This window comes from Suricata suricatta, chromosome 5, assembly GCF_006229205.1.
Source record: "Suricata suricatta isolate VVHF042 chromosome 5, meerkat_22Aug2017_6uvM2_HiC, whole genome shotgun sequence".
NCBI lineage: Eukaryota > Metazoa > Chordata > Mammalia > Carnivora > Herpestidae > Suricata > Suricata suricatta.
Window position 1 is genome coordinate 126,574,604 of NC_043704.1, and position 14,006 is coordinate 126,588,609.

The 14,006-nt window shown below is 42.4% G+C and overlaps 1 protein-coding gene and 1 long non-coding RNA gene across 2 annotated transcripts in view; both read right to left on the reverse strand.

The window, feature by feature from the left end:
* The window catches only part of LOC115292268, a 54,303-nt gene extending 44,207 nt beyond the window's left edge, over nucleotides 1-10,096 (reverse strand). Inside the window, exon 1 of the long non-coding RNA XR_003908889.1 lies at nucleotides 9,999-10,096. This is a non-coding gene — a long non-coding RNA (uncharacterized LOC115292268). The remainder of the gene's footprint in view (nucleotides 1-9,998) is intronic.
* Nucleotides 10,097-11,654: 1,558 nt separating this feature from the next.
* The window catches only part of BFSP2 (beaded filament structural protein 2), a 66,863-nt gene continuing 64,511 nt past the window's right edge, over nucleotides 11,655-14,006 (reverse strand). Inside the window, exon 7 of the mRNA XM_029940273.1 lies at nucleotides 11,655-12,076. Coding sequence (XP_029796133.1) covers nucleotides 12,070-12,076 — 7 coding nt within the window. The 3' untranslated portion in view covers nucleotides 11,655-12,069. The remainder of the gene's footprint in view (nucleotides 12,077-14,006) is intronic.

Genomic DNA, 14,006 nt, shown 5'->3' on the forward strand with positions numbered 1-14,006 from the left:
ACAATGGAGTACTATATGGCAATGAGGAAGAATGAAATGTGGCCATTTGTAGGAAAGTGGATGGACCTCGAGGGTGTCATGCTAAGTGAAATAAGTCAGGCAGAGAAGGACAGAAACCATGTTTGCATTCATAGGTCTAACAGGAAAGACCTGGCAGGGGACCATGGGGAGAGGAAGGGGGAAAGAGACCGTGGGAGAGTGAGGAACACAGATCAAGGGAGACTACTGAATACTGAAAACGAACCATGGACTGAAGGGGGAGGGGGAGGGAGGGATGGGGGTGATGGTCATGGGGGGGGCACTTGTGGGGAGAAGCACTGGGTGTTATATGGAAACCAATTTGACAATAAACTATTAAAAAATAAATACAAAAAATAATAATTAGGGAAGATATTTTCCCTTCCTCCACCCAGGGGCAGAGTTGAAACATGCAACTTCCCTTGCTGTCTGACTCTGCATGTTCCTTTCCTGCTATCTCTTTTCTGTAAATTTCTCATTTGCTCCTCTTTTAAGGCCCTTAGCGTCTCAGCTGTATTTGAGGTTTCTTACTAGACTTCCATTTGAAGTGGTTTTATTTCTAATTTTTTTAAAATTTTTTTAAATGTTTTATTTATTTTTGATATAGAGAGAGACAGAGCATGAGGCGGGGAGGAGCAAAGAGAGGAGACACAGAACCAGAAGTAGGCTCCAGGCTCTGAGCTAGCTGTCAGCACAGAGCCTGATGCAGGGCTAGAACCCACGAACGTGAGATCTGACCTGAGCCAAAGCCGGAGGCTTAGCCGACTGAGCTACCCAGGTGCCCCTTTTATTTCTAATTTTTAAAAAATGTTTTTATTTCTTTTTGAGAGACAGGAAGATATAGAGTACAAGTGGGGGAGAAGTGGAGAGAGAGGGAGACACAGAATCTGAAGCAGGCTCCAGGCTCTGAGCTGTCAGCACAGAGCCCGATGCAGGGTTTGAACCCATGAACCGTGAGATAATGACCTGAGCTAAAGTCAGACACTTAAGTGACTGAGCCACTCCCCAGTGAAGTGGTCTTATTTTTTAGAGTTACATCCGGTGATGATGTGTCTTATAATCAATGATGCCTCAGGTGCCATGAACACAGTTTATAACGAGGCCCTCAGGCTGGGACCAGTTGGGACCAGTAGACTAGCCTGTGGATTTGGACCACACTATTCCCTAGATATCCCTCTTGTACTCTGGGGGAGATTACCCTACAGTTACTACTGATAACTCAGGAATTTCTTAAAACTCAGGAAGGAAGTTTGTTATCTTTCGTTTGGTCTTGTATGGACAGACAGCGTGCTTTAATCTTTGGTCTAATTGCTAAGAGCTATTCAAAGGTCATAATACCTGAGGAAACTGCTTACAACTGAGAAAATTCCGCCTCTTGAAATGGAGATAGAAGTGGAAACCAAAGAGATAGTAAAGATGGAGTATCATATGGTACAAGAGCTTGCAGACCTAAGCTCGAAGATAAAGAGGCTACTGTCAGAATGCTTGGAAAAGTATAAGAAAGTTGAAAGAGAATGGAAATGTGCAAACCTGATCAGTCACATAAAAGAAAGCAAAACAAGAGAAACTCAGCATGCAAAAAAGGAAAAGATAGAAGAGAGACCTAGAGAATCTGTACATGAGATGGAATCTACGCATAATAAGAATACCTGAAATAGAAGACAAAGCAAATGAAGCAGAAACAATAATTTAAGAAGTAATAGAAGACAGTTTTCCAGATTTGAAGGACAAACTGGATCTGCAAATAAAAAAGCTCATAGGCTACCAGTAGAACATAACGAAGAAAGCAACACCTAGACATACCCAAGTGATGTTAAACTGGAAGGATAAAGAAAAAATTCTACAAGTATTCAGAGACAACTGGTTACTCATCAAGGGGTAAAAGTCAGACTGACCTGATATTTCTTTTGCAGTTCTAACCGCCAAAAGATAATGGAGCAATATCTACAGAGGTTTAAGGTAAAATAATTTTGAGACAAGAGTTCTATATCCTAACATTTCTATACAGAGCAACTAGAAGACATTCATAGAGGCAGGAGTTAAAGTGTATCATGCAATGCTGTCCTTGAAAAATTTGCTAAATGATGTTACTGCAACCCACAAAGACCATGGATTAAAACTACTGAAGAGTAGTGAGGCGATTGTATGAAAGACAATGTAGGGTACAAAAAAGTGGGTAAGCATTAAAGCTAGTTAAATACCATTAAGATTAAATTGTGCTACGTAGGGGTATAAGACTAAATGCAAAAATAGATTTGTAAGTTCAGTCTAAAATTTCAGTTTCTCTCCTTTTAAACTGTGAAAAGGTGTGGTAAATGTTTCATTTAGAAAGCAAATAAGTCCTGTTATTTTTAGTATGTAATGTAGATAAAGATATGAATGCTCTTCAGCTAAACCTAAGTAAAATAAAAGGGCTTTGTCAGTCTGGAGAGGACACAGTAAAGGCATTCTAAGTGTTATTCTGACAAAATGGGAAATCAGTACAGTTTCACCTTCTCTATTTTTAATTATAGAGGGGGAAAGAGTAATAAGTTTGTCTGTAATGTTAATACTGTGTAAAAAGAAAATTTCTAAATCCCTGATGGGGGAGGTAGTAGATAAAAACCTTATTTTAGGTACATCTTGCCCAGGGAAAATCAATAGTTTCTGCTTCATGTAGTAGTTCATTATAAGTAAATTTGACACTGGGATAAGGTTACAGGTAAATTAGAATATACCAGTTTTATGGATTGGAGAGGAAGTGTGGAAAAAGCAGCAAGGAAACATTAAAATTAACATAATACAGATTGACAGAGGCACAGGTAAGTTATCATACTCATAATCAGGCTAAGTACCCCTGTTAAAAAGATTCAAATTGGGTAAAAAATCAGTCTCTGAACCTGAATGTTCACCCGAAAGATAAAGGAGTTTAAAGATAATGATAACCAGGGGTGCCTGGGTGGCTTAGTCAGTTAAACCTCTGGCTTCGGCTCAGGTCAGATCTCACGTTCGTGGGTTCAAGCCCCGCGTCAGGCTCTTTGCTGACAGCTAGCTCAGAGACTGGAGCCTGCTTTCGGTTCTGTGTCTCCTTCTCTCTCTGCCCCTCCTCCTCTCATGCTCTGTCTCTCTGTATCAAAAATAAAATAAAACATTTAAAAAAAAATAAAGATAATGATAACCATAAGTCATAGAAATTGAAGTAGGGAGCAACATTTTTATCACTATTTAAGCTATACGAAAGTATAGAGCAGAGTGTAGGATGTAATATTTAAGCTTTATGTGGTAAATAACATGTAATTCATATGTAAAATATTCAGTATCTTGATGTGAGTTGTAGTTTTACTGATTTATACATAGTTTTTTTTTAAGTTGTAGACTTAAAATTGTTGCATCTTATGTACTTAATAACATAATTCTTAACATAAAAAAAAAAAACCTCAGGAAATATTTAGGGACTTTGAAACAGATGCCTGGTCATATACCCTGACTGGCATGGGGCTGAGGGCAGAGTGTGAATTCAGCCTAAATATGGGGTTCATATCTGTCTGAGGAACTGAAATGGTTGGGGATGAGTCCTGATAAAGCTGGATTGAGGGAGAGACTATGGAGCCTTGGAGAGAAAATCACTACAAGGGATAGAAGAGACTGGCAGAATGATTCAGGTGAGTAAAAGAGAGCCCGTGGTGAGATCATGGTGGCCAATTTTGATTCAGCTCACCCCCTCCAGGGCTTACGTGTTAGGGGGCCAAGGAAAAGAGAGGGATGTGGCATGAAACAAAAGACCTAGTCATAGGAGGCCAGGGGGACTCCTTCCTAAAGGGCTGTTGAGGAGAGGCAGTTCCGTGGAGCGGAGGGTTACCTGAGCCACTTAGGATGCTTGCAACAGTTGGAAAGGCAGCCATTCTATTTACACCTGCCTAGGACACTCTGGGGTACCTGGCCATGCATTTCTCACATAGCTGAGGAGGTGAGAACAGGATTCCCCCCACAGGTAAGTTTGCAGTAGTTTTCACAACCTCTCTATCCATCCTGCCCACCTCTACTGAACCTTTATCTGCTCTGTCCAAACAGTAGCCACCAGCCACACACAGCTAGTGTGACTGAGGTAATGAATTTTAAATATTATATATAATTTTTATTAATTAAATATTTAATTTAGGGGATTTCAGCTCAGGTCATGATCTCACAGTTGGCGAGTTCCAGCCCTACATTGGGATTCTCTCTCTCTCTCTCTTTCTATCCCTTCCCCATTCATGAGTTCTCTCTCTCTTAAAAAAACATTAAAAATTTTTAATTAAAAATAGAAGCAGTATAGAATATTTGTCCCGTAAAACCTACAAGACAAATTTGAAAAGTGTTTTCTTTAGGTAGTTATAGATTTAGAGTTGCTTTTCAACACGTGCCCTACCTTCCTAAATATGATGCTAATAACATTGAGTGAACACAAGAATGAGTGACTTTACTTAGCTTGGACAGGTGTGGTTTTGAAGCCAATGCACCTTTGCTTCAAAGCCAATAAATTCTTCTAAAAAATATGAACCAGTTTCATAAATATAGATCAAAGGAAAAAAATACAAACATCAAAGAAAAACAATTTTTGGTCCTCAATTCAATTACTGAAAAACTTCTAAGTACATGTGGGACAACTTATACATTTTATAAAACCTAAATACGGATCAAGTACTTCTGAGGAAAACTTAATATCTGAATTGAGAGGGACTGGAAAGGTAAACTATAAATCTGATTAGAAGACCTAGTAGCAAAACAAGAATCTAAAATATCTTATTAATAATTTAAAAATGTCAATTACATGATGCAATGTTAGGATCTAGGATATACTGAGATAAGTAAACTGTATTATTAAAATAAGTTTCACCTGTTTCCATCTGATCCTCTTAAAAATTGTGGCTATTAGAAAATTTGAAATCATGTACAAGGCTTAGATTCTATTTCTATGGTCCCGTGCTGATCTAGATTATTTAAGGGCAGGTTCCATTTTGCACTTCTCCATATCCTTGGCACCTAGCGGGAGGTAACATGTAACAGAGGCTGCATAACTGTTTTTTTGAGGAAGAGGATTTAATCTTGGAGAGGAGTTTTCCACTGCTGAGCACGTTGCTAGTTTGCTGGGACTGAATTCCCCAAATAATACATAAAACCACGATTTCACTTCCCCAGGACAGTTATTACCCTACTCTTGCCTCTTTTTCTTGGTCATTAGCTAAATGATGAGGTGCTTAACCTACCACCAGTCTATTCATTCCTGCCCTTTTGTTTCCCGTCTCAAAGTCCCCATAGCAACACTGACATAAAGGAATTGGTGACATCTTGCTTTAATTATCTAGTCAGGTTTTCCAAGTAGACTTTTTAATTTCTTTTAATTTTAAAAGGTGAAAGATTTATATGATTTGAAGAGAAACCAGAGCATCTGTTTTTTAATTTTAATTTCAATTTTTAAAAAATTTGTTTTAATGTTTATTTATTTTTGAGAGGGAAAGAAAGAGAGCACGAGCTGGGGAGAGGCAGAGAGAGGGAGACACAGAATCTGAAGCAGGTTCCAGGCTTCCAGCTGTCAGCGTGAGCCTGATGTGGGGTCGAAATCACAAGCAGTGAGATCATGACCTGAGTCGAAGTCAGATGCTCAACGAACTGAACCACCCAGGTGCCCCTAGGCTTTTTAATTTAAACTTGTGAACCTCATTTACGCATTTTTTCTTGCCTAGGTAGGTCATCAGTAAGAACTTTAGCTGTAGAGACAAAACAGAATGAAACAAAATGAAACAACAAAAAAGCCAAAATACGTATGGCTTGTCCAAAGAAACTCAGGAGTTTTCTGCTCATCTACTGTGCAAAGCCCATTCTCCGAAAATGCACCATAGCTTTTGTGTCCAATCCCAAAAATACTCTGAAAGCTTGACTCCCTGTGGTGTGAACTGTCTCTCATTCTCAGAAGGAGGAGAAGGAGAAAATGGAATATTTCCTCTTGGGCGTGACAGGGAAAGTTGGGTTTTCTGTTGACTCTGCAGCCCAGCACATCTATGCCGGGATCTACTCTGGTTCCTGTCCCGCCTATTGTTCAGAATAACTGGTCTATGTGATCCCATTAAGCCAGTCACTCCAGCTGAGAAAATAGTATGCTCTCTTCACTCAACCGGCAGATTAATTTCTTGAACGTGATTGGACCTGCTGTGCTGTTGTGTCAGGAGACTGAGTTTCCAATCAAGACTAGGCAAGAGCATGACCTGGGTCACCCATTCCCCTTCTTGGGTGTTGGGATAGCCAAGCTGGAAATGCCAGACAAATCTTCATTAATCACTTGAGGTCAGAAAACTGTGGGGGAATGTGAGGAGGGAGTGTCTGTCTGATACAATTAGGGCTGCCTGATAATTTTTGTAGTAGCAGGATGTCTGATGCAATATGTAGGATGTGTTTCTACTAAAAAAGTATTCATTGTTTACCTGAAGTTCAAATTTACCTGGACACCCTGTATTTGTTAAGTCCAAGATTTGTTAGACAAGATGCTAGAATTGCCCCACAGAGGCACCATCCTCTTTTTGCCATTTACAAAAACAAAAAAGATAATGTAAGAGTTCGTGAAAGCATATCTGTGGCACAATAGCATCAAAATAACAGAATAGCTCAGAATAAATTTAGCCAAGGAAGTGAAAGATCTGTACATGGTTAACTATAAGACATGGATGAATGACATCAACAAAGACACAAATAGCCCAAACTGTATCCAGTGCTCGTGGATTGGAAGAATTCATAGTGTTAAAATGTCTATACCACACAAGGCCATCTGTAGGTTCAGTGCAATCCCTATCACCATTCCAATGACATTTTTTACAGAAGGAGACAAAACAATCCTAAACTTAATATGGAACAGAAGACTGCATAGCCGAAGGGATTCTGAGAAAGAATGAAACTGGACCCGTGTCCTATATCCACTTATAAAAATTAACCTGAGATGGATTAGAGACTTAACTGTAAGACTAAACTATAAAACTCCTGGAAGAAAACATAGGGAAAAAGCTTTTTGACATAGGTCTTGGCAAGGACTTTTTGAACAGTCATTGGCAACAAAATGAAAAACAGACAAGTGGAACTGAACTAAACTAAATTAAACTAAACATTAGCTTCCACACAGAAATGAAATAATCAACAAAATGAAAGATAACCTATTCAATGGGAAAAAATATTTGTAAACCATATATCTGATAAGAGGTTAATATCCAAATTATATAAAGAACTCACACAACTCAATAGCAAAAAAACAAATAGTCTGGTTAAAAAGTTTGGGCAGGGTGCATGAGCGGCTCATTTGGTTAAACATCCAACACTTGATCTCAACTCAAGTCATGATCTCACAGTTTGTGAGTTTGAGCCCTGTGTTAGGCCCCGTGCTGACAGTGTGGAGCCTTCTCGGGATCCTCTCTCTGCCCCTCCTTTGCTTGTGTGCACACTATCTCTCTCTCTCTAAATCAATTTTTAAATGTTGGGGGAGGGGTGGAAAACGTAGGGCTCCCAGCATCTCAAGGCTGTCACTTCCCAATGCCCTGTGACCCTGCCAAGGACCACAGACAGGACATGTGGGTGATGTACTCTGGCGTGGCAGGAGGGACAGCTGTGGCAGCATCAGCCTTGGGGTGCCAGGCCACTGACTTGGCAGACACTCAGCAGGCAGTGACTCAGTTTGGATGACCCAGGGTCATATCCCACTAGCACCTCAAGATAACTCAAGATGAACAGGTGCTTGGTTTAGCAAAGTCAGAATGTCAACTGGCCAAAGACATATACAAGGAGAGATCATGTCTCCTTCCTAATCTACTTGAAGACTTCTTGTCCTGACTGGGGACCAGAGGCACTGCCACCTCAGTCCTCCTAGGGACACAGCGTCCTTGCTCTCCCAGGAAGGACCTCACTTTTGGGATAAGACTATTCAGTGAAAAGTCCCTGCTCCTAGACTGTGAAATGTTAGCTCTGAAGGGTACTGGGCCAGCCATCTTCATCATGCCCCAGCTGGGCGCTAGCAGGTCAGATGGTCACATGTATGTGTTATTGCCTCATCGCTTAGAATATGACACAGGTGGGTCTGCTCTCCTTAAAAGTAACATTAAATCTCCATTATTGCTTGACTTACTCTTGCCGTTACACTGGTGTCACATGTTTCCTCAAAGGGTCTGTGCAAATTCACTTGTAATAATTGGTAAACTTGAATGTTATGCAAACAGAACAGGACAGCACAGTCCTGCGCAGCTAGAGTACTAAAAATTAGTTTCCCTTCCAGAAATGTTAGAAATCATTCATTTCTTTATCTTTAATAGCCATAGTCCTATGTTGATTTCTGCAATTTTTTAAAAAAAGTAATATATTCAACTTTGGAAGAAGTATTAATGTCTGGTACTAAATAAACTACAATTTCAAAAAATGTGCAAAAGGCCTAAATAGACATGTTTCCAAAGAAGATAGAGGAGTGGCCAACAGGTTCATGAAATGATGCTCAACAACATTAATTGTTACCAAAATGTAAATCAAATCCCACAATAAGAGATCACCTTCGGGCGCCACCCAGGCGGTTAAGCGTCTGACTTCGGCTCAGGTCATGATCTCACGGTTCATGGGTTCGAGCCCCGCATCGGGCTCTGTGCTGACAGCTCAGAGCCTGGAGCCTGCTTTGATTCTGTGTCTCCCTCTCTCTCTGACCCTCCCCTGCTCACGCTGTCTCTCTCAAAAAATAAATAAAAAACATTAAAAAAAAAAGAGATCACCTCACATCTGTTAAAATGGCTAGCATCAAAGATACAAGAATAATTGCTGGTGAGGATGTGCACTGTTGGTGGCAATCTAAACTGGTACAGCCACTATAAAAAAACAGTATGGAGGTTCCTCAAAAATCCAGAACTACCGTATGATCCAGCAACCCCTCTTCTGGGACAATATTTGAAGAAAATGAAAACACTATGTCAAGTTGATATCTGCATCCCCATCTTCATAGCAACGTTATTTATAATAGCCAAAACATGGAAACAGCCTGTGTGTATGGATGGATGAATAGATAAAGAAGTCATGGTATACACACACACACACACACACACACACACACACGGATGGACCTTAAGGGCTTTATACTAAGTGAAATAAGTCACACAAAGAAAGACAAATAATGTGTGATCTCATCTGTGTGTGGAATCTTAAAAAACAAACAAACAAACAACTAGACTCTTAGAAAAAGAGATCAGATCTGTGGATAGCAGAGGTCGGGGGTGGAATTGGAGGAAGGTGGTCTAAAGACACAAATGTCCAGGTATGAAAGGAATAAAGACGAGAGGCTCGTGTACAACACGATGACCACCGCTGACACTGCTGTGTGGTGCGTGTGAATGGTAAGAGAGTAAATCCCAAGAGTTCTCATGTGCGTGTCTATACGAGATGTTGGATGTTAACCTGACCATGGTAATCATTACACGGTATATATGGATATCAGATCATTATGCTGTATACCTTAAACTTACCCAGTGCTGTTTATCAATTACATCTCAGTAAGTCTGGGGGGAAAAAGACTGTCCGTGGGGTATTTAGAGATAATCCGAACCCAGTACGGGGCTTGAGGATTCTTGCTGAATCATCTGACTGAAAACCCACAGAGATCAGATCCGGATGTCTATTTTCATGCCTTCTACAATAAGCTGAATTATACGAAGGGGTCGTGCAAATGGTAACGTGCCCACTCTGCCTGCTTTGCTTTGTTTTTCCTTTCGTGTGCACACCCAGACTCCCCCGTGAGGTTGTAAACCCACGGGGTGGGGGGTGGGGAGAGACCGGCTTCTGTTTACTGGTATCGTCAAAGTCCAACAAAACGTCTGGGCACCAGTAGGTGCTCAGAAGTGCCGGAGATGACCATGAAGGCGAGTTTGTTCCTTGGTCTGAAAGCCAGTGGGCATTCCAGCAATCTCACAGGGTGTTTACACTGTGCTCCAGGGGCCAGAGGCCAGTGGCGTTACCTGGTCTGGAAATAGCGTGCATCTGCGCTTCTGGAGTCCCTTGGAAGCCCTTCTCTGGTCTGTCTGCTCCAGAACAAATGCTCTGTCCTTGACACCGACAGAAGCAGCAGCCTCCCCTGCCACCTGTCAGGAAACTGCTGCCAGAGTGTAATTTTACCGGATGTTGTGAGAGGAAGCCTGAGTGAAATAAGGCCCTGGCGGAATCAGGCAGCCAGCAGCGCCTTTTCTTACCTGTTAATGAAGCCTCATTAGAAACAGCAAGAAACCTTGCTGAGACCTGGAAGCACCAGTCTGCCTTGGCTCTCCCTGCCGAACGATGATTAACTTAATGATTTATGGCAGCTGCTCTTTGAGATTAGGGAGCAGAGATGGAATGTGTGCAGCCCCGCACCGCGTGCTGTCTGCTGGAAACGCAGGGGGGTGTGCACGTCCATCCTCCCCTTTGTCCAATAGCCGAAACTGCTTCCAGGTTCTGGAAAACGCATGGCCATTCAGACACAGAATTGACCGCTTTTTAATGGCTGACCTCTGGGGGCCCTCCAGCTGTGCGTAGGTTAGGGATTTAGGTCTTAGCTGGGGGAGGGGGCAGAAAATTAATTGTAACAAGAAAGACAAGAAAGAGACTTCAGTGTACAGTGTATCCAACACAGCTAGGCCAGGACACACTCGGTCTTCTAGGGGGGCCTGTTCCCAGTGCCTCAATTGTGGGCTCCCCCGAGCGTGCAGCTCGGAGGGGGGATTGGTGCTTTGTTGAAATGTAGCATTATGCGGTGCTTTGACTTTCTGTGCTTCAAACAACAAACAGAATTATGTAAAGGTGTCATGCAAACTGTAAAAAGCTGTCCTGTCCACATGACTTAGGAATACAATTCCTTTGATCCTAGAAGCCAAAAAGGAAGACTAGTTGGCGCATTTTCAGTCAGGAGACTCCACTTCTTGCCTTGCTTTTCTTCTAGGCTTTCTTAAGGTTAAAGAAGATTCCTTTTGTTTATGTCGACTTTGACTATTTGGAACCCCAGGGATGGGGGAGAGGTTGTCTTTGAATATACCCATATTGGACACTTCCCCCTGGCTGGATTAGCCGCTTATGAGAACAGACTCAGCTTGGACATTTTGGTCTGTAATTCTGTGTGGCAGGTGGACTGACAGAAGCTTGGGGGAAGAAGAATTAAGAAATTAAGGCTGGACGTTGTGTGTGTGGTTTTGGAGACACTGTGAGCCTGTGGTAGGACACAGGTGGTGGTTTCAGTTTTAATCAGAAGGCAGGGGAGTCTTGCCTGGGTAGAGGCAGATTCACGAACCATATTTGGCTGGGCCAGGTCCTGAGAAGGCTGGGGGAAGGATCCTGGAAGAAAATTCCGAGGCTACAAGTGGGGAAGGCAACCACAACCTAATTAGCGCCCTCCCCCTTAAATTGAATCACCCTTTCAGCTGATTGAGATACTCTGGCAATCACAGTGGAGTGTGTGTCTGCACGTGAGTGCCCCGCAGAGTTAATTAAGGAGATCTGAGTGCTCTGTGATGCCTGTGATCATGATACATTTGATAAAGTACAATGCTAGTCCCCTCTCTGGCAAGAGCGTTATTTTTGCCCCAAATTGTGTCTATCCAGCATGCCATGAGCACAAGTCTTGCCCAAGCAGTGTATTTACGTCCATAAACCCAAGAGCCGCTGGCCCTTGGATGACGAGGCGGATGGCGTCACGCTCAAGAAGTCTTGCTCATGGTTCCGGGAGCAAAGGCCAGGCAGGTCAAGTGATGTCCATCTCCGTCTGACAGCGGGTTGAGCAAGGTGGGCAGACTGGAAGCCACACACAAAGCATTTATTTGGAGAGGTACAAGGGAGGTTGATCAAGCTACAGACTATTTAAATTAAGGCAGAAGGACCCTCTCCGCTACCAGGATGCTTTTCAGATTGAGCCGAATCAACTAGGGAATCCAGCAGGGCATCCAGCTCGGGAGGGTTGGGCGGTGGTGGGAGTCTAAGAGGGTGTGGAGGAACTCCTCTAGGGATTTCACTGGTCACTTGGTGAGGGAGGAAGCATTTCCTTTATGAAAAGAGGAAGTTTCTTCATTGGCTGAAACAAAAAACACACACATGTAAGAGAAGTCACAGATGATGAAAATTGGTACTGATATCACAGGAGGCGTCCAGGACAGCCAGCTGTCTGTCTCATGGAAAGAATTTGGCTTTTGGAACAAGGCAGTTTGGGTTTCCACCCCCTGCCCCATGGTTATTAGATGTGTGGCCTTGGGTAAATGACTTAAGCTCTCTGAGGCTTTGTGTCCTGTCTGTAAAATGGGGAGAAGGACATCATCCTGGCAGAGTTTTGGGGAGAAATGAAGATTAAGAGATGAAGAGTGTCCCGGCACATAGCAGGCACTCACTAAATGGAGTTCTTATATTCCTGAATACATTCAGCCTCACTCATTACTTTCTGTATATGTTTAAGACAAGTTTATGTATTTATTAAGATGTTCATAGGCATTTAGAAAATTAGCTTTGTCAGGAGCACCTAGCTTTTATAATCAGTAGAAACCAATCCAATAAAAAGGCAGCTGGAAAGGAGCTGGGTGACATATTTTCCCTTTGAAAGGAGGCAAGATTAGGTTGCTTCTCTGCAGATCTCTCGGCTTCAGAAGAAAAATGTTGCACAGCACAGTGGAGAAGCCAGGAGACCTGGGCTCTGGTCCCAGCTCTGCCTCCACCTTCCTGTGTGATGGCAGATCTTCTTCTGATCATTTCTGATCATTTTCTGCTGTGGGCTTTAGTCGTCTCTCTGAAATTGAGAGGTTGGACTGTAGAATCACTAAGTTGTCTCTCAGAGGTGATGCTCTATTCGTTATTCAATGTATGTCTTGGAAGGGACTTCGGAGGGAAATATGAAGATACAGAATTATGATAAAATAAAGGCTTGGCTTTCCTTAAAGAGCTGACAAGGAAGCTGAGCCCCAAGATTTACGATTATGTTCCTAGAATCCTTAACCATTAAAAAAGATAACTGCAGGGGCATCTGGGTGGCTCATGTTTGACTCTCAATTTCAGCTCAGGTCATGATCTCAGGGTATGTGAAATTGAGCCCTGAGTGGGACTCTGCGCCGACAGTGTGGAGCCTGCTTGGGATTCTCTCTCTCCCTCTCTCTCTCTCTCAAAATAAATAAACATTTAAAAAAAGACTGCATATATGCACACGTGTGTGTGCATATATGCCATTCCTCCCCCTTGCTTCTCTCCAGTGTGGAGGCTGGAAACGCTCAATTATTGCTTTCCCAGCATCCCCTGCAGGTAGGAATGGTCATGTGAGCAGGTTATGATCAATGAGATATAAGGAAAGTCCATTGGAGGTTTTCTCAAAATGCTTTTCCTTCACTGATAAAAGAAGAGAGCCACACATGGGAAGGCTTTTTTGCTGTTTCCCCCTTCCCTCCCCTTCTTCCGTGAATGTCTGGAGCTGTGGCAGGTATTTGGCAACCATGGGTGACAAAATGAAGACAGAAAGCCAATATACCAGGGATGGTATATCAGAACGATGAAAGAGTTTGGGACCTTGATGAAACCATGGAGTAGCCTACACCACCTTCTTTCTGGAACTCTTAGATAAATGTGGTTTAGGCCCTCACCACTCAAACTGTGGTTTTGGGGCCAGCAGTTACGGGCACCGCCTGGGGCTTGTGCCTGACGTGAAGACTCTGGCCTCACTCCAGACCTCGTGAAGCAGTGTCTGCGTTTTTAAAAAACTCCCCAGGTTGTTCTCTATATTTAAGAACCTGGGTTTTTTTTTTTTTTTTTTGGTCTCTTTATATTTGTTCATTTGCTTTTCTTCTTAAATTCTACATATGAGTGATAAAAGCAGTCTTAGATACAGAGAACAAACTGGTGGTTGCCAGAGGGGAGGTGGGGGGGGATGGGAGAAATAGGTGATAGGGTATCATCAGGATTATCTTGATGAGCACTTGAATAATGTACAGAATTGTTGAGTCCTTATATTGCACCCCTGAAACTAACAT